General features: G+C 40.6%; 1 protein-coding gene across 7 annotated transcripts in view; it reads right to left on the bottom strand.

Annotated features, from left to right (window-relative positions):
- Positions 1-1,685: 1,685 nt before the first annotated feature.
- RFX3 (regulatory factor X3) overlaps positions 1,686-24,059 on the bottom strand; it is a 275,646-nt gene continuing 253,272 nt past the window's right edge. For 6 of the 7 annotated variants that reach the window (XM_034647224.1, XM_002919098.4, XM_034647226.1 and 3 more), the window contains 2 exons: positions 10,445-10,487; positions 6,294-6,532 (listed from right to left, as the gene is read on the bottom strand). In XM_034647224.1, the coding sequence (XP_034503115.1) occupies positions 6,294-6,532; positions 10,445-10,487 (282 nt within the window). Of the gene's footprint in view, positions 6,533-10,444; positions 10,488-24,059 lie in introns of all 7 variants that reach the window. The other variant, XM_034647228.1, reaches the window with a different exon arrangement.

Raw genomic sequence — 24,059 nt, 5'->3', positions numbered from 1 at the left:
TTTACCTAGAAGGTACGAAAGCCCTGAGTGATAGCGGAATTACTGATTGGTAAGCACTACAATTAACCTAATTAAAAGTTTACCACCCCAGGCACAAATTTCCAAGTTTTCTCAAGGCACTCACTTAAAGTTTCTGTAACCAACGCATTGGTCACCACCATAGGTCCCAATTGATGATGGAGATGAGTAGCGAAAAAAATTTGCTTTGGTACAAAAGATGCTTTTTAAACGAATAAAATTCAATACCTCCTTTATCGGGTCATTTAAAATTGTGGTTAGCAGGTTAAAACAAGGCAATCATTCGTTCAAAACTATTAATTCATTGAAGGAAAAATTTACTTGGTTATTAACAGTCAATGGGAGTTTTAATTTTTTCCTTCCTCCCCTAGAATCAGAATTCTTCTAACAAAGATTTGTTGTCCTCATTATCGAGCTACATAACAATTCTTACCAAAAGATTTCATTACTCAGGGCTTCCAATCCCAACATCATAATTTATTTAAAAACAAAGGAAAGAGGGGGGAAAAAAAGAATCAAATACCGGAACCAAGTAAAAGAAGAGACAAAACACATTTTTTTGAAAATAAGACGTATTACCAAGTACTTCAAACAAAAGAAAAAAAAATCCTAGGCAGTCACTTTGTAAGTGGCTTTACTATTTAAGTAAAATTGGTAAACTAAACTCAGGTCTACTGGCACATGAAATCACTAGCAGCAATGATCAGAGCATGCAAACCGAGAAGCATTTACAGTAAATCATCATGAAGAATTCAAAAGAAGAGAGTTAAATTAAAACCCTTTGAGTATTGCATGTTAACACGTGAGTAATTTGCATGGTTTGACTTCCTACACTGTCTAAAAAGCAATGTTTTTACGGCAAACTTGCACTATGCTATGGATGTCCCTTCACCAGACATCGGAATGGGTTACACTCTCAGGAGGCGCCCGGTGAGGGCTGCGCAAGCACATCTGCAGACGACATTGCTGTCACGTTCCGTCACGCGGGGGACAAAAGGGGGTCAAAAGCACGCAGAGCGTCCCTTGAACCAAGTCGGCAACTGTGTAAGCGGACTGACATTTACCCAGATCAGAAGCAGTCGTCATGGCATCTCCTGACAGATGAGCTGAAAATCAAGTGCTTTGCTCTCCATTCTATCTACGTCTAATTTTTTGACAAAGTGTTATAAAGTTTTGGAGCATGGGTAAAATTATGCCCTGTATGAAATTCCCAAACAATATTATTTTATGAGCGATCTAACTCCAAATAGCTTACCTGCCCCCGAAGAGTTCAGCTTTTCTTTATCCACTCGAACTCATTTCTTCCTAAGGCTTCACTTTACACTTGTACTTTTCTAAAGCTAAATAAACGAGATCTTTTGTTTTGTTTTGGGAAAGGAAAAAAAAAATAAAAAGAAATGTAACCCTTTCTTTATCATACCTTTTAAAGGCAATCTAGGTACTTTCAATGTGCAGAGATCAGTTACAACATAGGTCAACAGGCCCATGTATCTGTCCTCCTTTTCTAGAGTCATGATGTGATGCTAGAAAAGTTGATTTTTTTCTGTAAACAGTACACTTACTTAGATGGCAGTGAATATTTGGGAATAAATATATCAAGCCCTCTTGAAGAAGAAAATTAAGAGTTGTATATAAAATGCAAGTGTTCAGCATGGAAACACCTTTCTCTTCCTACCCCCCCCTTTAAAAAAACAGCATAATTAGACATTTGGATATAGAGTATATTTTACCGGTCTAAGTCTAAATAAATGATCTGAAAGGCTTTTGTCCCCCATTGTATATCTTACAATGCTCAAAGGGTTAATACAAGGCATTACATCAAAGGGGTTTTCTAATACTAGAACTAAGCACTGAATTAATGCTTCTATTCCAGTTTTTTTTTTTTAAATCACCAAACTTGCAGAAATACTAGGATTCCATTCATTGATTTGTTCTAACCATATACATGGAGGTTGATCTGATCTAGTGACAAGCCCAATTTTCATAGCACTGCATGTCTGCCCCTCTCCCCCATGTTCCGGTGTGATGCATTGAAATCAGAAGCTCTGATTTGTTCCGATTTCCATGTTTTGATAGTAGTTGTTTTCTCACCAAGAATTTGGGGGAGGGAAGGTTCTGCCAAAGGTCAATTTGTTGTCCATAACCACTGCCTCAAATTGAACAGAAAGGTGACTTGCCAGAGTGTTTTTTACTTTCTATTTGCGTCCACACAGGGAGGACCAACATCACAGTGACACACATTTTCTTTTTCTTTTACACTAATGTTTCTAGCACAGCATCATTTTAGACATTTCAAATATACCATCTGAAGAATTTTTTTTAAATTTGAAAATGCATCACGTTCAGCACTTCTAGGGAGTGCGTTCACGTAAAAAGGTTCATGATGACAGTAATGAAACCGCAGTCATTCCTGAATGACTTTGACAGCATATGCCATAAGACCGTGTTCATTTTGACTCATCTACTACAAATCAAAGGCAGTCAATGTTGCACGCTACTAATTTCAGGTATGCAGTGTTAAAACCATTTTCTAAAATTTACTTTTGTTTTTAAAGTACACCATCTAAAGAGAGGTGCATGAACCGTGCTATACAGTACAAGAAAAAGCACAAAAAGGAAAGCAGATTTCTGAAAAGGCAGTAAGACTTAAATAGTCAGTCCAAACATGGTTTGGATGAGAATCCTGAAAAAGTGACCAGCCGTTTGAGAGCCAAAGAAAAATTTCAAAATTGGGCCCTGTGTTCCAAGGAGGTGTTTCCCCCATTTCACCCCATTGTTCACTGGCTTCATGAATGCAAATCTTCTGGGTATGATTCTCAAAGTATGTATGTGAAGATCAAACCACACCCACGAGACTCAATCCTATTTGACGGAAGTATCTTTTCTGAAACTTAAAAATAGCCAACATGCCTTCCTTACATCTTCCTCGCTGAAAAGTGTAGCACGTGGTCTATATAGATATTTTTCATGACTACTGGGTTTGGTTACAATGTCAAGAAATATTAAGAAGTCCTTAACATGTATACTTGTCACTTGTCAATAAATCTACTCTGAGAGTATTAGCGTCCGTATTACTTAGAAAAGTCATAGTTTCAATGAATGAAACAAATGAAAACCAAACATCAAATAAAGGCAATAAAGGGGATTGTTCCCATTTCCACAAATGTACAAATCGTGAGGTTTGACTTCTCTCCTCGATCTCACAGTTCAAATTCGAGATTGGCTGAGATGTCTTTGTGATTGTAGAGGTGTTCCTGTCCTACTGGAGACTACAGATCACCGGAAATGGCACAGACTGGAGATGGTCTTTTGTCTGTTGGTTTGGAACTATCTGCCCTAGTCACAGATGAATGCTCCTGTGTTCGTGAAGGAGATCAGGAGGTTTTTAGTGAGTCAAGCTGAAATGCAGTCATATCTGTTAATTCTTAATCTGTCCTGATGGAGAACAAACCATGAACAATTGGAAGAAATGTTGAATCCTGGAGGGTCCCCAATCCCTACCTTTCATCACTCTAAATTTGCCCATTATTATCAGGTTCCTCTAATGATACAAATATATCCAACAATAAACAATGATAATAAATACATTGAAAATCGTCCAATAAACAAGGTGAAACCAGCAAATACATTTGGTCCGATACAGATAGAGTGCAGTTCTGGGGCTGGTGGACGGGGAAGGGAAAGCGAAAAAGCTTTCTCAGAAAGGAGAGTCGAAATGACGAGTGTCTTTTTCATGTTGTGATTTTAATTTTACCTGTAAACATTCCCTAATGCACAATGAAATAGATATGTGGTCTTCGCAGTGAAGGTGTTTTGTTTGTTTGTTTGCCTTTTTGTGTGCGTCATGGTGCAAATTTATCAACTTCTTTTTGGGGAGGAAAAAAGGGGGATAGTTATTTCAATGGTATTTGGATGAGGTGATGGGAGAATGACAGTGAAGACTTCCAAATAAATGAGATGAGTCATACAAAATTCGAACCCATTTAAAAAATTACATCTAGAACATTTAAAGTTTACTTAAGAAACTCTGTTGATCTTAGTTTTGTGAATGGCCTAAGGCAATCGAGCAACCACAGCAGATATACACTGCATGTTACCCAATAAGCCATTTGGTATTTTTCACTTTACAGATTGGCTTGCCCTCTGCTTTCCAACCCCCCACCCCCACCCTAGTAAAACTGGAAAGATAAACATCTTGAGTTTAATATAGGCCTCATTAATCATTTGTAAATCATTTTGTGTTCCCCCCCCCTTTTATTTTTTGGCTTTAGGTGTTTATGTGCTCATTTATTTTTGTTGATTAGCTTTTTAAAAACTACTTAAATAAATCGATGTGCCTGTTTTTTTTTGTTGTTGTTGTTGCTGTTAATAACTTGAGCGCTTAAAAGAACCTTGGCTTTTCATGTAAATTCAAATGGGGATGGGTGTATCCTGTCTAGGACCTCACCTGACTTTGCAGCTGACTCCTGCCCACAGGCACTTGTGTGCGCTGTGGACACACAGACATAAAGACACAGACAAAAAAAACCAAAAAATAAAGAACATTTAGACTGAAAAGATGCACTTCGATAAGTACCTGCTTATTTTGTTAACTTTCTTTAAATGATAACTAGATAAAAATGGCCTAAAACATATATGATTTTATGTGACAAGTTGGTAATTAAAACTAGTTTGCTATTCCACACCCTTAAGCAATCTGATTGTAATCAAGTAATATTCAGCTCTATGAATAAAAAGTCCGTTCGTGGTCACTTGGGGAGGGGAATTGATTTTTTTTTTTTTTTTTTTTTTTTTTTTTTTTTTTTTTTTTTTTGTCTTTTTGTTTTGCTCTGCTTGCCCTAAATTTCTTTTGAAGAACATGTGACCTGTCCTCACTTCGGGAACATGAACGTGACAGGCACACCTTGTCAAATGGATTGAAGAGGAATTCACATGAACAAAATAAGCCTTACTAAACCGTAGCTTCAGTTCTGTTTTAAGGCACCATGTAATAGCCGAGGTACGATGATCCCTGATGTACATTCTTCAATGGCACTGGTCCATCCAGCCACCTATCCAAATCCTACGGAACTGGGGATAAGCGACAGTGTGGTGTGCCAGGTACACTGCCTTCAGGTTCTGTTTAAAATTTAAATCCACATACTTTAGAAACCAGGAAATATTTTTGAAGGAAATCACGATATGCAGGTTGCTACATTCCTTGCATTCTATAAATTTTCTTCTATAATAGCAGCATATTGAACTACTATTAGGAAAAAGACCTGGAATAAAAGAAAGTCATCCAAATGGAATGGTTTCCTGTATGTCCAGCTCAGTATAAGTAGCATGTACACTTAAAAAACAAACAACAAAAAAAAACCCCAAAACAAAACAAAAAAACAAACAAAAGTCAAGTCATTTTTTTTTTTTCAGCTTCAGTATCTAACTATAACAGCCCCACTCAACAGCAGAATGCATCTGTGCAGTGGCCCCAAATACAGAATCAGTAGTCTTTAAACAGAGGAATTGGTATGCAAATAACGGTTAAAATTCAATGTTTAACGGAAGCTTGCATTAATATGGTTTAATAATTATGTACACAAATTATGTACATACTAGCATAATCTCTTGCAGTCCTGTCATTTACTCTGAACTGATAAATGCTCAGCTCAATTTTTCTCCAGAGAAAAACAGGTGACCTGCCCAACCCTGTAGCACTGTAATAAAAATGCTCTGTATTCTCTCTGTACCAAAGTGTTATCGAAATCCTGTCCTGTGGTTCTGTCCAATGAAAAGCACCTTTCAAAAGCAACTTTGATGCATCTGCTGCTAGACGGGCATGCCTCCAGTGTAAATCAAAGAAATTCATTTCTTTTGATATTTCACAGAAGTGCATCTAATTAAAAACTTACACATGAAATCATACACCAAGACTAACAATCAACAATAAAATATTTTAAGCTACAAAAAAAATGTAAATTACTTTTTAATTATAAGAAAACAAAAACATTGGCATTAAGTGTGGTAAAAATCCTTCTTGACACCTGAAACTAAGGAGGAAAAAAAAACCTCTTATTATTTAGAGGCAAATGATTTTTTTTTTTTAGTTAAAAAGAAAAAAAAAAAAAAGACCTGGCAAAATACATACACCCATTCCATTTCACAACTCCAAAAAGGTAATGTTCAGCACAGATAGAATTTGACAACAGTCGACCTTCAGGCTTATTCAATTTTCAACTTAAGCCCAATCTATCAACAGGGGTAATGTTAGCTGGAAAAATACACTTTAATATCCCTTAGACCGCGGTGTAGGTGTTTCCGGTGGCGCTGCACTGTCTGATAGTCTGAGTACTCGTGACGATGTGCTCGCTGTGGATGGGGGTCAGGAGGCTGGGCTGCACGCCGCTCTCCAGCACCGGCTGCATGCAGCCCACCGGAAACGCCTGGCTCAGCTCGGTCTTCTCTCTTTTGGCTTGGGGCTCCGAAGAGTCATCTAGTTCTTCATCCATTTCGCTTTCCACTTCGCTGCCTTCATCTGCACAAACGACACCAAGACCGTATTACCGGAAGACACCCCGGCTGACAGTCAGCAACCCCGTCAGCTCGGCCCGGGGCACAGAGCTTGCGAGTGTGGGCTCCGCGCGTCTCATGGGTATCAACGCTCTACTAGGGTAGGGCACCCACAATCCTTTCCAACGTGGCAACAGTAATGGAGTCTTGGCTACTTTGGGAGAGATACTTTTAAGAGTTCTTTTAGGAAGACCTTTGGGATTTCCTGGAGTTTTTGGATTAAGCAGCTGGCATAATTTGAGTCACCCTAAAGTAGTCCCTCAGGCAGGCTGCGCTGCTTTTGGGGAAGGAGCTGAAACATGCTGAGGAAGGGAGGGAGGGAGGAAAATTCTCAGTCTCCTTCGAAATCTACACTAGATATAAATTTCACCCATGCCCATGTTGATACAGGTGAGGCTTATGCTGGTTTGCAAAATAACTGCAGCACACATAAGCAGGGGCTGCTGTACAGTTTGCGGTGCCCTTGAACGCTGTAGATGACAATATTAAATAAGCCCTTCAAAACACACTGACGGAGGTAGTACTATCAGACTAAAAACGCACGATGGATTTCTGTTCCTGGCAACACTGACACTCACTGTTAATGGCTGATATTCGCTTCTGGAAATTAAATGTATTAAATAGTCCTTGTCACCTCCACATTTTAACACATTTTATGTGAACTAAGACATCATTATAATGGACTACCATTTCATTTTTCTTCCAGCACATACTGCTAAAATTCAAAAGTACAGGAGAGAGAGAAAATGCTCATATACAACTTTACCACTATGCGAGGTTCTCCTCAGAAGGGTGGGGAGAACACCTCCCCATCAGTGATAATTTTTTTTTTTTAAAGATTTTATTTATTTATTCAACAGAGATAGAGACAGCCAGTGAGAGAGGGAACACAAGCAGGGGGAGTGGGAGAGGAAGAAGCAGGCTCATAGCAGAGGAGCCTGATGTGGGGCTTGATCCCGCAACGCCAGGATCACGCCCTGAGCTGAAGGCAGACGCTTAACCGCTGTGCCACCCAGGCGCCCCAATCAGTGATAATTTTTAAACAGTGGGCAATAGATTTCTGCCTTAAAAATCTAAAGAGTTTTTACTGCACCCTTCTACATGTTTTACTGTTTAAAAAAAGAAACGATCATTGTTTTAAATTTTCATTTGGAACAAAAATTGTTTACTGCATCGAATACTTCATCTATAACTAAAATATATCTACTTTAACTATGAAACTTTTGACTTTATGAACATGCCGTGCATGTTTAACAAGTATCTCTTCAGTCTGATTGGATTGGACTCTTTCTAAGGGCTGCTGAATGGAGTTGCATCATTTGGAGCACACACCTGCAGAAGTCCCTGCTAACACATGGGCCCCTTGACTTTTCTTCCCTCGTTATTGTTATCTTACTATTGGGGCAAAGCTGGTTCCAGAGAAGAGTGATGAGGAGGAATGGGGCCTCCACACACACTTGCACACGTTGTGCAGCACACAGTTGCCAGAAGCGACATCTCCCGAGAAGTGGGACTTGTGACTGAAAAGGTTGACATGAGATTTACTGACTAGAAAGGATGTAACACATTATTGAGAGGTAAACACAGAAGGGCTCTTAGAGGAGGCTCATCTACTTTATCCTGTTACCTTTGTGCCTCTGGAGAAGCTACGTTTATAATAATAGGGTTTGTCAGAACAAGCACATCCAGAGGGAATGTGGGTTGCAGGGAAAGGGGTACATTTGGTAGACATTTGCTTCATGAGACAGTATAATTGAAACACGTTTGTATGACACATTTTGGGTCTGTTTTTGCATTTGCTTATATATAAACAAAAAAAAAAAGGAAAAATCCTCTCATTAAATTCTTAATGGTGGTTATCTCTTAGGGTCGTGAAGATTCACTTGTCATAGTTTCTAAATCTCTGTATTATTGGAAATTTTTATATAGAGCTAAATTGACTTTTATTATCAGGGGGAAAAAAATGAAAATTCTCTTTCTGTGGAAAAAGCCCACAAGAACTCTTAAAGATTTCACATTCAAGCCTCAGGCCCTGACTAGTCCAGTGTGGCCATATCTCTAGAAGCACCGGGTCTGGGCCACCCCAAGGTGCAGATAAATCACACTGCTTCATGGCTTCCTCTCCACCAACATTTCTGTGCCTGAGAAATAGCATCAAAATAATAAAAGAGGCAGCACTGAAAGGAAAAAAAAATCATTTCAAGCAGGTAGGTGAGCGAAGAGAGTGGAGAGAGTCCGAAACACACCCCGTATTGTGGGTAGAAACAGCAGTGGGATAATGGGCTGAACAAAGCTAAGTGCTCCAAGGCCACTTCTCTCCAGGTCCACTTGTGGGGTGATGGGGTTCCTATGGATAGGCTACAAAGCAATCCACAAAAAAGCAAGCCCTCTGTCCACTTCTAAGGGCAAATTAATGCAATTCCATGGACATTTTATGCCCTCATAAAGACTCAAAGATATTTTCTGGAAACACCCTCAAGGTTATAGAAATTTCGCACACAGAAACTCAAGACTTCGTTTTGGTCCAGCACTTTACAGCGAAGCCTGGCAGCCATTCAGTGGCCAAGCAGAACACGCCTGCGCACTTTGACACAGGGGGTGAAATCCTCAAGTGTGACCCATCCGGCTTTGGTCAGTGCGTCGGCAAGGTTGCCTTATGTTGGCCATGGGTTTCAACACTCACCTTCCTTGCTCTGAAATTACATACTAGAATCATCACTAATTCACATTCCTGACTGTCATCGGATTAACCATAGAGAGTATATATTTGTAGCAGGAATGTCTTTGGGCTGTTATTCTCTACCGGTCCTGCTTGGCTATGATGCCCGTTGCTAAGACGGGAATTAATGCACGCACCACTGGTCATGGAGACTGACTGGAGCTTCACAGGGGAGTGAGACTGATTCCTTGGGACTTTGGCCAGCACGTACATGATTTCCACCACCTGGGGGCACAGAGGCTGCCACAAGTACCGGGTGCAGGAGGCTCCAGAGAACCATGCTGCCTGTCAGGTAGAGATTCCCCAAGCCCTTCCCCTTGCCTGCTTCCCCGCTAGCTCTGGCTCTGTCCTGGAAGGGCTAAGTGTGCAGTTGTCCCCCATCTGGGCATTCTGTCCTTGACTCCCAAACTCAGTTCCTTAAAACCTCAGGATATCTTTACTTTTTTTGTTTTGTTTTGTTTAAGAAAGGCCTATATTTTCTGTAGTGTTTGTTGATTAAATATCATTTTATTTTTTTAACTGAGCTGCTATTTTTATTAGGATGGGTTTTGTTTGCATGTGCTCTATCCCAACCTCATTTCCCCAGAGCCCTGTTCCTTTTTCTGTGTGGTTTTGTAGATCCTAAGTTCCTTCAGGAATACACATTGGAATGGCATCTTAGCTGAGTAGCAGTGCCAGCTTTAAAATCTGAGAAGTCTGCGTGTGACCCTTTTCATCTGTCCCACTGCTGATCTTGCTTTTCACCGGAAATTTCCGTGCTATCTCTGAGCTGTCTTTCCATTGAAAAGTATGCTTTGGTGAGAAGGGGTAGGCTGAGAAATCTTTCCTCCTGCCGAATGGGCCTTCAATAAAATTTTATCACTTTTCTCCAGGACTCTGGCGACGGTCAGAAATAATTTCTTGTTACCTGTAATGGACTGCAGGCAAAAGTCGAGCAGAGCTTGCAGCTGCATTTAAATTCAATTCTTGCATTTAATATCCCTCACGTAAAGAAGGCACAGAAATGGACAAATAAACAGTGAGGATTCCAAGAGATGTGACTGTCCTATTCCTCTAGGGTTCCCGCAGAATAAAAGTACTGTAGGTACAAACCACATTTCCCCCTATGGGAATTTCTCAAAGAAGTCCTTAAAAATGTACATTATTTTCACTTCTTACCTTTATCCAGATTTCCAGGAGACACAGCATTTAAATCACCAAACTGCAAAACAACAGCCATTTGGGCAACAGTTACTACCAGGTAGAATAAAATAATATTCTATCAGTCTGTGGCAAAAATACAAGGAGGACTTTTTAAAACTGTAAACCAGTGACCGTTTTGATCTCTGACCGCCTGGGTCACCTAATTTTCCAATCAAACTTGTCCAGTTTGAACAGTTTAAATTGTGTGACAATTTAGCTGTCTGGGCCTCTTTGCAAAGGGTAACAATTTTCTCTGCCTTCTGAGCTCCATTTTACTTTTTATTATTATTTCAACTTAGCAGTGAAGAAATGGGGGCCTGGCTGGCCTGGAGAAGTTGGATGTGGTGGGATAAATTTGGAAATTTGGTGAAGCAGGACATGTGAGCTCCACGGCCCGTGGGCAGTCTGAAAGTCCCCCCCTGGGGTGGGGTGGGGGGCGGTCATGTGACAAAAACTTGGTCCAGCCACTTGGCTGGACTCTCTCTTTAAAGCTTTCACTAGCAGAAATGAAAAACGTAGTGGGAACCCCAAAATTTAGAGTATTTATTTTTTAAAGAGCTTTGAGACTTCTTGTCTTGTAATTTGATGTTCTTATTTACTAAGATACCAGGGTCCTATTTTCAAAAAGAAAGTCATCTGCTTGTTGCTAATGCAACAGAAGAGCTTAAAACAGTATGGGCAATTAATAACCTTCAGCTTACATTTTGTTTTCTATCTTGGTTCAAAAGCTTAATGATATGTTTACCATGAGGAAATGGATTTTGAGAGTCTCAGAGTGAACAAAGATGGATACTCTAAAAAAAAGGGGGAGGGAATAGCAGAGGTAACCAAGTTGATCAGAAAAAGGTGAAGGGAAACCTCAAAGGATCCACTTTTTCAATAGAGAACATTACTTTTTTATAAGCTAAAGATTCAGAATAAGACATTATAGAAATTCAGAGTTCTCAAGAGGCTTAGAAAGGGTGAGACAGAAATTCTACTTACATTCAGAAGTTTGCTTATAAAGAGTTCCATGATAGGAGAATTTTTTTCATCTACAAGGTATGTCTATAAAGTAATAAAACTGATCTTATTTTGCAAACATACACACATTTATTTAATTTATTTGTTTATTTATTTATTTATTTTAGCCTACACCTGTATTGTTCTTCCTAACAGCTACTACCTTGGGAGTGTAGACATTTATTCCAAGGTCCAAGGTTCTGGAATTCCTCTTTAACAATCAATTTCAAGAGTTAGTTTATGTATCATTCAAGAAAGTCCATTTTGTTATTTTATACCCAATTGTGACCGCAAATAACACTCCAAATTGTATTGATTACCCTTGATCCTGGGATGATTTCTGACTACTCATCAAAATCAAATTCACCTCTGCCACAATTCAGGATATTCAAAATAATATGTCAATGTACTCTATTATTTCTCAGCAGTTCAGATTAAGTTTAAAAAGAGGCATGCCACAACATTTTAAGCTACGGCAGTGTGACTGGAACAGATGTGTAGCCTTCCCCAGGTGACTGCTTTCGAGGGGACAAGAGCCTCCTGGATCCACAACTTCTAGAATGTTTTTTGGAAAAACTGTTTATACATTTATGCCATTGGACAACAAATACAGAATCATAAATACTGAGCTGTTGTTTTGAAGTTGCTCCTGATCACATGTCAGAACCCTGTGTTAATCTAAATAAAAAATCAGTTTTAATTATGTAAAATTTCTTGAATTAAAGGATATAAGCAACAAAAAATATCAAGGGAAGCTTTATCTATTTTTGGTATTATTTAAATATTTTAGAACTATAAACAGAGAGTGCCTAGAGCTGAAGGATGCTTTATAAGTTATTTCTAATTGATGCAACACAATAAGATTCATGTTTCTTTTAAATGAATACTTAATAACACTTAAGATCCAATTCTGGAAACAAGTTGGCAATGATGAGTCTTCAACATTCCTCTATATCTAGAAAAAGTGAACATTCCACTTGTTTTTTGCAAAAAATCTCAAAAAGTTGAGACTAAATTCTTATTGCCATTAGTAATCAATAATATCACACGAAGTTTGATATTTTCTTCCAAAGAAACTGCTTTTGGTTGCTCTTTAACTGCAAATATGGCAATTTCCTTAAGACAAAGGTTTTCCTTTGAACATTTCTGCATAATCTGAACAAATACATTTGATTATTCAGGATGCTAAAATCAAAACCCCACAACGATCACCATGTCAATGACTGTTATTATGGTGAGTAAATATACATTTGTATACTCAAGGCTTTGTGCTTATGTCTACACGTTGTGCTGGACATGGTACAAGCAATCTTAGACACCCTGTCAATGTGTCTAGATGTCTCTGGGATTGATAACAAAGTTGCACGTGGACAGCAAATAGAGAGAGTAGATTTAAAATAAAAATCTCGTGAGTAAGGTAAGATTCTGATATCCTACATAGCAGAAGGTAAAGGTTTTTATATGCATTTCACATGTGAGGAAAGACTATGTTGTGATTAAGGAGAAACCACTTTCCTCCCATAGATAGGCTAAGATTAGGAGAGTCTGTTCATTCCCTTATCATTCAACCAACATTTATTGGGAACTTTATGTCAACCACTGTGCCAGCTGGTTCTAGTCAGTGAATCTGGAAATATTTCCTTTTTCTGGAGGCGAGTAGCAGAAGTTGCTTATATTACAAAGGACGGGACGGGTAGTTTAGCCAACAAATGAGGCAAGCTTTGAGAATGCAGAGAAGTATGGGCATATGAGAAAGGGAAGTCAACTGTAGGGGTTTGGGGGGGACAGCAAGAGGGAAGGACATGAACAGTGGCAGGAAGACTGGGAGCGGGCATAAGGAAGACCATGTCACCGACAGGGGACAGATGACAAGTGTCGAGATTAGGCCAGCACAAACCAGACAAAAGAGAAGGAAGAGATCAACCATTTGGATGAACAAAATGGAGGCTCAGGAGAAAGTGCAGAGATGACCGTAAAGTTTTAGCTCCAGGAACTGGGGAAACTAACTTCGCTTGCCGCCGGGGGGCCCTGGAGGGACAACTGTTCGTGGAGGCGACATCTTAGAGCTTACCAAGTTCTTTCACGGTTCCGTGTATGCGAGGTTTTCTTTCAAATATTATGACCTCAAGTATCACTTTCTCAATAATGTTTCCTCAGGAAGGCTTTTCCTGACAGCCCTATCTCAGCATCTCCCTCCCTGTCAGGCTTAATTATTTCCGTCAAAGCATTTGCCACCACATCCAACACTTAGGTTGTTTCCCCTTCTAACATCTGACTTCCAAGCCCAGTGCCAGGGCCGTGGGGATACGGGCCTTATTTGTCCCCCTCATAAATGTATCCCAGAATCTACTACAGTGCCTGAGAGAGAGTAAAGGCTGACTACATGTCAGATGAATGAATTTGCTTCCTCACCGCAGCCTCAGAAAAGCTTAAGAATGTGGCAAAGTAGAGAGCTGAGATTTAATCTTACGGCTATTAAAAACAATGCCTTGATTTAACATTTGTAGGAAATGTAGTGGTGGGAGATTTGAGACCAGATATTCTGACCCTCACCCTCACTTTAGGAATTCAAGGTGGGGGAGGGAAAAAGAAGGGATGGGGGGGAGAGAGACAGACAGACAGAAAGGGAGATAGAGAGGATGTATGCTCCATATATGGAGGAAAGAATATAAATTAAGGAGCTTAAAATGTGCTCTAGGGTTAGAAAGCATATGGCCTTTTGATGTAGGGGGGAATCAATAGTCTATAGATAAATCGGGGATGTTCTGAAGTAGAAACAATGGAACATAGAGGAAGCATGTCTGTTGTTTTGGGAAGAAAAACCTCGTGTCCCAGAAACCATGTCCTCCAGGTCCCAACAAGGGTCCTAATAATGTGCACCTCTCGGATAACAGCAGATCAACAAATGTGGCGGGAGTCTGTAAGACCACAACTTCACAAGGAGACCAGTAACGGCTGGGAAGTGCAGGGGGCAACTGGGCAGTACAGCAAGCACAGTGATAGGCAGGACCCTTGACAGAGGCCCAGTGCGACTCTGACTTTGGCCGAGCAGCTGAGGAGTGGTTCCTTACAAGCCCACCAGGTCTCCCACCTGCCTAAAGAGCCCTGGCTCCATGAAAGGAATGCGGCGTTGTTCGGGAGATGCACACCACAGGTGCCCCCAAGAGACCCCTGCACACGTTAGACCCATCGGCAGCGAAATTTCCGCAGGGAGGGAGGCAAGGCTTGTACTCTGATCCTTGGGAACTGGGCCCATGCAGAGGAAGTCAGGGTGCAGAGAGCAAACAGGCGGGAATCCGTGGGGGCCCACAAAGCAGAGATGGGACAGGAGTCAGGGACAGAAGGAAAGCGTCCGGGGCTGGGATGAAGACCTCACCCTTGGGGACACTTTCCCTGCTAGAACGAGTTTACCCCCACGCTGGGGAGAAAGCATCAGGGAGTCTTCATGACCACATTATCACAGCTAGGTAAATGGCACCACAAACAACCCCAGAGCCCTCAGAAAGCCTCTTGTATCAGCACTACGTGATGGTTCCGTAGGCTCTATGTCTATAGATGCCAGCAGCCCGAGCCAGAGGCCAAGGTGGTGGCAGGTGCTTAGCTGAAGGCAGTCATTCCAGGCAGCCTATGTAAGTACATAAGCTTTACCATGTGACCCTAGGCATTCCTGCTGACCTGGGGTCTATGGTCATTAGCAGCTGATAAGCCAAGAGCTGAAAGTTTGAACTAGAAAAGACCACTCATTTGGGGGCTCAGCTACTCTTAGGAGTAATTTTTCCATAGATTCAGAATAAAGTGATGCTCTGACCTCATCCTGCAGACCAGTCCTGCCAGCAGTGGTAACTTTTGATATATGCATGTTGGGAAGAAATTACGTATGTTTACATGTGAGTACATTTTTCCAGTTTCTGCCAATGAATCGTTTGCTCTAGGAAAGATCTTTAAGCTGTCGAAGGCACTAAAAACAGGTAACTGTAAAATTCTTCTGAAGTGGTTTCTATGTCATAGTTGGAATAAGATGTCTCTTTAGGACTTATTTTTACTCTTTAACTTGAATAAATTGTACAAATAAAGGAACTGTATATATAATACTTTCTCCCCATGTCACAAGACCTTTCCTACTAGTCATTCCTACTAGTTAAAATTTGATATAAGTCTAGCTATGATTGTCTAATTCTGTTTATACTTCTTCCCTAATATTGCCATTTTTTCCCCTAATTGACTTATTTCTGCATTCTATTTTGTTGGCCGTGTTTTACAAAGCATTGAATTAGTTTGCCTCTGATTACCACTTGGGCTCCATCCCAAAGAATGCTGTTGGATTCTTTGTAATTCCATGAATCATTGGACTCAACATCCAAAAACTGTCGAAAGGCTATTTTTCCCTTGCCATGTAGTTTTATTAAAGCCTTCACATGCCTTTATGTTATCTGTTTTATGAATTTCAGCTTCTAAGCTCATCATGTCAAAAACACGATGGTCTAATTGTACACATTATTACTTGGATTGTCAGTGCCAAATCAATATTTAAAAATCTAATCTGGACTAGGAGGTAATTGAATATCTCTCTCTTGAGTAATAAACACAGCTTCAGATCTATTGATCAGTCGATGAATTGATCGATCATCTATCCATCCTCATGGAAAGGAAAAGGAACTAACAAAAATCAGGTACCTAGTATGTACCATTCTGCCCATCCACTCCATCTACCTACCTACACCTACTTACCCACGCCTAACTGCATACCCACCTAATTTTATCCTCACAAAAGCCTTGTGAAGGAATGGTCCTCATGCTTATTTTGTTGATGAGAAAACTAAGGCTAAAGCAAGGATATATATAACTTGCCCAGGTTGCAAAGGTATTAAATGGAAAATACGCGGCACAGCGCAGGAGGAACATAGGATCCGGGGCCAGCGTGACCTGGGTTTGAATCACCAATCCACTGCTCTCCACTATGGGATTCTAGACATGTTATTCATCTAATCTCAGATCTCCTTTTTATGAAATAGACAAGGTCTACTGTCTTCAAAACTCAATTTTCAAATACAAGTATAAAGTCTTAGAATTCTGTGCAACCGTTAAGGCCATAAGACGGTGACTTCAAATAAAATGCCTCTAGCTGAGTGGGGCTACCAGGTGTGCTGACTGAGAATGGAAGTGTTTCTTAGGCCCTGGCGTGAGAGTCTGACCCTATGACCTCCACCTAGGGCTGAAGCTGAAGTCATTATGTGCTGACCAAGGCACTTATGACTCACGCAAATACCATGAGAAGGGCTGTCCTAAACATGGAGTGTGTGTGCGTGTGTGCACGTTTGGCAGAACGGGGATGATCACATCATGAGGAATAGCTGATGAGCTCAGATGAATATAGCATGTAAACTCCGGCTTAACCAGTTGCCTCTCTCTCTGCTCTTCTGAGAAGTCAACGAAGGAACACAGAGCTTTAGGGCTTTCCCTGTAGAAGCTGCAAGATGGTTCACATGCAGATTTGGAACCTCCCTGACCTGACTCTAATCTTTGAACATTCGATACTTAACTGGAACTTTGTGAAGTTCTGAATTTTACACATCTTATGCAGCTGGTTTGTCTCCTCTAATTTCAGTTCTATTAACTGAAGTTAGTAGAACTTAATCACGAAAGGACGAGTTAGTGGCAACTATTTTGGATGTTTGGGATGGTGGAGAGAAAGGTCTTGAAATTTCAATCAGTTAATTTCAAGCATTAGTTAATTTTCTTGAAATGTCTTCCAAATGAGAACCAAATTAATCGAAGCATTTTACATTTAGCTTTGGTACAGGGTTTCACAATTGAGGACAAACAGTTGCTGATTTTAAAGTGATTTCCAATTTTATAAAATTTGCAAGGAATGCTAATAATGTTCCATTTGGTAAAGTCCTGTGTTCCTTGGTGATTTTTCTTCCTGTAAGTGTATTTTCCCATGTATTTCCAACTAGTTTTATCAAAGCCTGTTAAGATGGCCGAGATTTCTGCCAGTTTGCTGCAAACCAAAGCAAATTGTGCCCGACAGCTGCCGGGGGTCCTGCTTCTTTGGACTGGCAAAGTGTGCTGTTAGCCGCTGTCTACACAGACCACAGATTTCCATCACAAATCTAAGCATTCAGGCTTTTTGTTCCCCTCTGCCCCCCGGGAACACAGCAAAGCATGTACCTTTATACTGTTTCAAAATCTCTAAGAAGCACTCATGAGTGAGCATGCAGGTAATGACATAAGAATCTAAGCCTTAGTTCCTTTTGAAGGAAAAAGTAAGTTTAACAACAGGAACATTTAACAGTACCATTAGGCCAAGCCGAGAAGGGCTTTTGTCCTGAGCCCCACACTATGGAGAGCCCTGCCCTGGCTTTCCTGTGGTTGTGGCCCTCCCTCCAGTGTAAGGACATCACTGAGCCAAGTGGATGTGTCTTCTTGGAGCCTCTGTACCCCTCCCACCCCGCAGACCATACTCTTGCTATCTAAGATGTCAGAACTCCCCGAGTCCCCTTCCGGACCTGTGCAGATTTCTTCTCCAAGCGCATTCTTCAGAAGAAAGAAGGGAGAGCCAATGAGGGATGGTGGTTTGCCAAGGGTGGACAAAACCTGAACATTCCATTGGGGTGCTCAGGGCTAGTCATAGCATAGGACAGGGAGCGAGAAGTAAGACAAGTGGTCTGGGGCCGGAGGCTGGGCCAGGGGCTGGCTATGTCTACGTTATTATTTTCTGGCATGAGTCTAGGAGGAGCCAGAGAATTTTACATTTAAACTCAGCCTTCTCAGTTGTGATCAAGACATATTTATCAACCGAGGTGGATGGAACAGATTTTACTTATAGTTTGACTCATCACCTTCGAAACGTTCAGACATAGGGTACCATAGGTCCTGCAAATGTTAGGGTTCAGCCTGGCAGCATATATCCTTTATGCAAATAAAACCATGGGTTAAAAAGAAAGAACTCTGGTGCACCTAACTTAAGACAGGCTTCATTCGAGGCCACATTCATTGTCTAAGAGGACATCTTGGCATTGGTTTATTATATGAGAGGAGCACTTCTTGATTTTAATTACACCATCTCTCTTTTTCAGAAATTATTAACTGGAGAGACAATGGGGGTGGGGATAGAGAAACATGTTCTCTTTAGACTAAGGAGTGCGAGTCAGGTTTGAAGTGACTGTAGTATCAAAGCACCTGACCTGTATACTCGTAGAGAATCTCTCACATTTACACAAGTGTATTGATTGTAGACAGCGATGGTGAGAGGCAGTAAATAGCTCCTGTGAATTGAGGAACTTGCGGTCTCCAACAAGAGCTATTTCTTTATCGAAGGACCAGTAACCACCACCGCCACCTGTTTGTGAGCAAAACTACTAGAAACATAATGGCATGGCTAGAGCCACCAGGGCAGGGCACGGGATGACAGAGTGACTCAAAGAGGCCAGCAGAGGGAGCTGTCCCTCTTAATCTCTGCCACAAAATCTACACCTAGCTTGCTCTGTGGTTGGGGATACCAGACTCTCTCCTAAGCAAAGAGCCCAGAGGTGGACTTTGCTGAAGAGAGCAGCGTGCTGAGATTTCTTTCCCGATGTGTCCAGTGACCATTTTAGTTCCTGAAGTATGTTAAGAATTTTTCAACTATTTTAAACTCTTTTCCCACTTCCAAACTCTTCAGGAAAACGAATCTTTGCTTGAAAGCACCTATGAATACCCAACTTGATAGAGAAGGTCTCTCAAATGTGGACAGACACATCCTGGGGAAAAGGAGCACTTCTGGGTCTGTGAGTTATTTTCCTGATGAAAGAATCCAGTATGGCGATCATGAAATCCAGCGAGAGGGCCTACAAATTGGTAGTCTGTCTCCATCATTCTTTTGTACTTCCTTTCTGGAATGAGAATTTTTTGAGCACCTATAGGAGGACTGTGTTTAGATCACAGTTATAAGCAAAAGTCCACTCCCTGAGGAGCGAAAGAGAAGAGGTTCTAGCCCAGAGCTAGCAGGAAGGAAACCAAGGACAGGTTGCAAATGAGCAGGGATCCCAGAGTTGAAAAGGGCTGTGGCCTTGGGTAGCCGAGTCTATAGGCACTTTTCTCAAACACAAAGAGAGAAAGGAAAAGAAAGACAAACCAGGGAAGAGGAGGAAAAACGAGAGAGCTTCTACAAAGCCAGTTCTAAGGAACTTGGGAGGATGAAGGTGTGAAGGGCCTCCCATGTCCCTCCTCCAGGAGGTCACTTTTAGAATTTATTTTCAGGTTGTCAGAACTGTGTTCATGCAGAGGGCAGATTTACAGCTAAAAGCAAACTACAAATTCCAAAATACTGATTTTGACTTAGGTCTGGTCTGTGGGTGGGTACGGAGGAGCTGAAGGGTGTAACTTGTTGGTGGTGGTGTTTCCCGGCACATTCAGCTTTCCAATTGCAATTGGCTTAGACGAATATTCCGGATAGTTTGCATGTTCTAGACGTCTAGGAACAAAAAGTAGGAAGGGAAAGGGTGGTAGGACGATCGAGATGCATCCTGCAACACTGAGGAGACAGACCCTGGAACAAAATAATGAAAGCTTACATGCTAGGCACCTGGTGTGAGTGTGTGTGTGATCGTGAGTGTGCGTGTGTTTGGGGGAGTGGAACAGTACAGACGGAAATAAATTAGTCCCTATAGGAATCTGTCTACAAACAATTTATACGGTGAAAAATTAAAACGTGGACCGAACCCATTTGGCGCCTTGGAAGGACACAGTCCTACTTTCTACCGCTTCCTAATTCTGGCTTTGGGGAAATTTTCAACCTGTTTTTCTCATGGGTGAAATGGGGACGCTAACACATCTTTTGCAAGGTTTTAGTGAATATGAAATAAGAATGCAAAACACCTAGCATTGTGACTGTCACAAGGCAATTCCTCAATGTTCGTTAATTTGAAAAATATCAGGAAATATTAATAAGCTTTATTGTAACCATAAACGGTTTAATTCTCAACCAGGATTCGTTTTCTAAGCCACTGCTGTTCTAAGATGGCTTTTTCCTGCAGATGATTTTAAATTGAGATACGATTCATTCGTTTTAAAATATCCTATAACAAATCTATTATTCCATAGGTCCATTTTCAGCATATTCCCTAGCTGAACTAGAGTAGTACTCACTGAAATATATTTTTCATTAGTTTGATTTTACCTTAAGAATCCATGCTTATTTACCATGATTATACTTCTACCAAATGGCACTTTTTCACTCAACTTTTATCCTAAAAGCTTGCCTTTTGGATTATTATTGCTCTGGTCCAATTTTTAAGGTTTTGAAGATCTTTTTTTTTTTTCCCCTTTTACTTTGAGTACATCAACTTTGATAAACTCAAGACATTTTTCCTTTGATGGTATATTCTTAAGGGTTCTTCCATTTTTTTCTCCTAAAAAATATGACTAAAACATCATCCTTTTTTATACTGATATTCATATTTGAACAACTGAAGCATCTTTTGGTTCCTATTTTTTATTTCAAAAAATTGGTTACATAGGTGGCTTAGATGTAATATTAAATAAGTATAATTAAATTATGACAGAGAATTTAAATATATTTAGTGAGTTAAACACAAAAATATTTATTGCAGAAAATCATTTTATGAAGCAATCAGAATTTATAGACTCAGTGAATATATTGGTAGACTATGTATATTTTAAGGAAATAAATGTCCAAAGAGATTCCAAACAGTTATAAAATTCAAATAATAGGATAGTTTCCTGATCAATTTTTCACGTCAGGGCTGCACAGAAAGCTCTGATTTTAAAAAATTTTTATTTAACAGGTGTGCAAACAGATGCAACTTGTTTATTTGATTCCTGCTCTTAAAATTTCACCACTCCCAGAGTGTCTCTGGGTGTATTTATAATATTAAAGTTAAAAAAATTACATAATTTTAGCAGCAAATAAATTGTTTCCTTTTTATCATCCAGGCAAAAAATATAATCACGAAACTCTGGAACTGCACGTGCCTTAAATAACTTACTAGTGAGCATCACTGCGGCAGAAGACTGACATTTAGAAGAAAACGTGTTGGGGTGGGATGCTGTTCCTGTGTCTTTTGAGGGCACTGTTACATGGCGGTCTTCATGCCAATAACTGATAATGGCAGTGTAACAGGGAATGCAAATACAGTAGTTTTGTACACTTGTATACCGTGTTTATATGTAAAACACGGATTGGTCTCTCCTGCCTGCTCAAATAACATAAACAATTTTAAAATTAAATTTATTTGTTGATTTCTCATTAATGAAGATACGCTAACCATCCCTAAGTCACTTTAAAAGGAAAACCTTTCCCTTTGCTTCTGGATCTAGTTGGCTGTCTGCCACCTCTCCCAAATAAAGCGTCCATAAGGCAAAACCAAGGTCTGGCCAAGTTTGTGTCTGACTTCCCAGCAGTTCTTGCTCCCATCCCCCCAACCTGCAGCAGGTGATAAACATGGCGGATTAACAGCAAGAATGTTGGGGCCAGCCTACTTGGTTTTGGAGCCTGATTTCACAACTTTAGTAGTTGTGTGACCTAAGCAAGCTACTTGATGGCTCTGTGTCTCCTGTCAGCATCTGTAAAATATATATTATTTTATACAGGGGTAATAGTATTCAGTTGTTATGAATTATTAAGTTAATATACATAAAGCACTTAGAACAGTGCCCAGCACATAAGTAGTAGGTGAGTGTAGGCTTCGCTTCAAGTTTTTGGCTTTCTTTCCTCATCCAATTCTACCTCCTGTCTACTGAATTTGATGGTGTGTATTTGGTCTCTCTGGTGCTTGACCCTCAGATTTTCCACGGAATTTCCCCTTGCACTGCAGGTAGGACCTGTGTGCATGTCTCCGTGCCCCCCTTACCCCAAACTCTCACTAACTTCACATAGTCGACTCCTTTTCCCCTTTCAATCTCACTTCAAATATTCCTGCTGGGGGAAGCCTTCCCTGGCCCTCCCAGACCAGCTGAAGGTCTCACGCTTCAAGTATTCCTATTTCTCTGATTTTGTAGCTGCAGAGTTATGTGAATATTTAGTACATATGAATTTCCTACTAAAATGCAAGTATCTTGAATGCGGGGTCAAGACCCACTGTGTTCGTCACTATAACGTAATCCTCAGAGCATCTGGTCTACAGTAGGTATGTAAGAAGTATCTGTTCTATAAATGAAAAAATTAATTTCAGAGCTAAGTCTGAGACTCAACATCAGTGAACACGATTTGCCCAAGATTATACCACTATAAATGACAGAACTATCAGGAGAATGGAATTCTCCTGATTCAAAGTCCTCTACTATTTCCAGGGTGTTAAATCTTTACTTACACATATCATACAAAGAACCACATGATTAGTTTAGTACAGGTTCTAGAATGAAGAGTAAAAGTACAGATCAGAAAGAACAGGGGTATATCTAAGGTAGTCTGGAGGAATTGGGCCCCTGTAAGGAACTGATATTTAGGATGTGGAGTAGGAGTTAGAATGAGCAAGGGGAGCTGGGCAGAAAGCTCTTGCTAGAAACAACCATTTACACAGTGGTCCAATGAGTAAAGCTTGGGGAATAAGAACAGAGAAAAGACCACTGTGATCACAGCGAATGGAATAGGAAGAGGGAGGTTGAGGTTACCCTGAGGGGCAGGGCCAGGTGGAGCACGACCTCATGTACCAAGGAAAGAATTTTGTTCCTTCACTAACAGGACAGAATACCACTGGTGGGTTTTAAGTAGGGGTAACGCAAGCAACTCTGCACTTTCATAAGATGATACTGACTGCACCCCGGGAGGTTTGGGAAGGAGCAGACTTAGTAATTGGGGGGACATCAGGGTCAAGACAGAAAGACAGGTAAAAGATGATGCTCAGGTGTCCAGCACGATCAACACGGAGAACTGTGGTACCTTTACTGAGAAAGAGCCATTGGCAGACAGACCAAGAGTGTGATTTTATTATGTATGCAACAAGCTCTCAATAAAGAGTGAGAGCTATCATTGTGTTTGTTTGCTATTGTTACTGATGATTGAACACCAATTACTCCAACTGAGGGTAATGGTAACTTTTACGGATTTCAGTGGATTTGGGCCTGAGCTGTTGCCCCCACCACGTACACGGGCACTTCTGGACTTGGTGTTTGGAAGGGGGATAACCTAAGGGGTGAAGGCAACTGAGCCTCAACACACAAAAGCCTTTTTTACCTCCAATCTGATTTTTTGGGTAGGCGAAGAATAACACAGGAGTGACCCATGAGAAAACAGCCTTCTGTTTTCCTGAATTTCCTTTTCCTCTTCCCAAACTCAAGAAATTTTAGATAGGATAATATGACCATGACCTCCAGGTCTATAATAGCCAACAGATATATGAGGCCATCAATGTTGTATGGGGAGAACAAATCTATAAAATTAGGCTTGATTGGCCTGGGCTGAATAATGGGCGAGTAGAGACAGCTCAAAGGATTGTCCTATAAATTGGGTAAGGAGAGAGTAAGCAAAGAAATCAAGAGGTGTGCTTAGACCATTGATCTTACAGAAGGTATTTTATACCTTACTTTCTGATCTAGATTTTATTCCTATCATATCTTTACCTCGTGGGGGAACATATCATACTCATTC

This window comes from Ailuropoda melanoleuca, chromosome 17 (genome assembly GCF_002007445.2).
Source record: "Ailuropoda melanoleuca isolate Jingjing chromosome 17, ASM200744v2, whole genome shotgun sequence".
NCBI classification, from domain to species: domain Eukaryota; kingdom Metazoa; phylum Chordata; class Mammalia; order Carnivora; family Ursidae; genus Ailuropoda; species Ailuropoda melanoleuca.
Note: the sequence above shows the minus strand (reverse complement) of the source record. Positions and strands in the feature narration are given on the sequence as shown.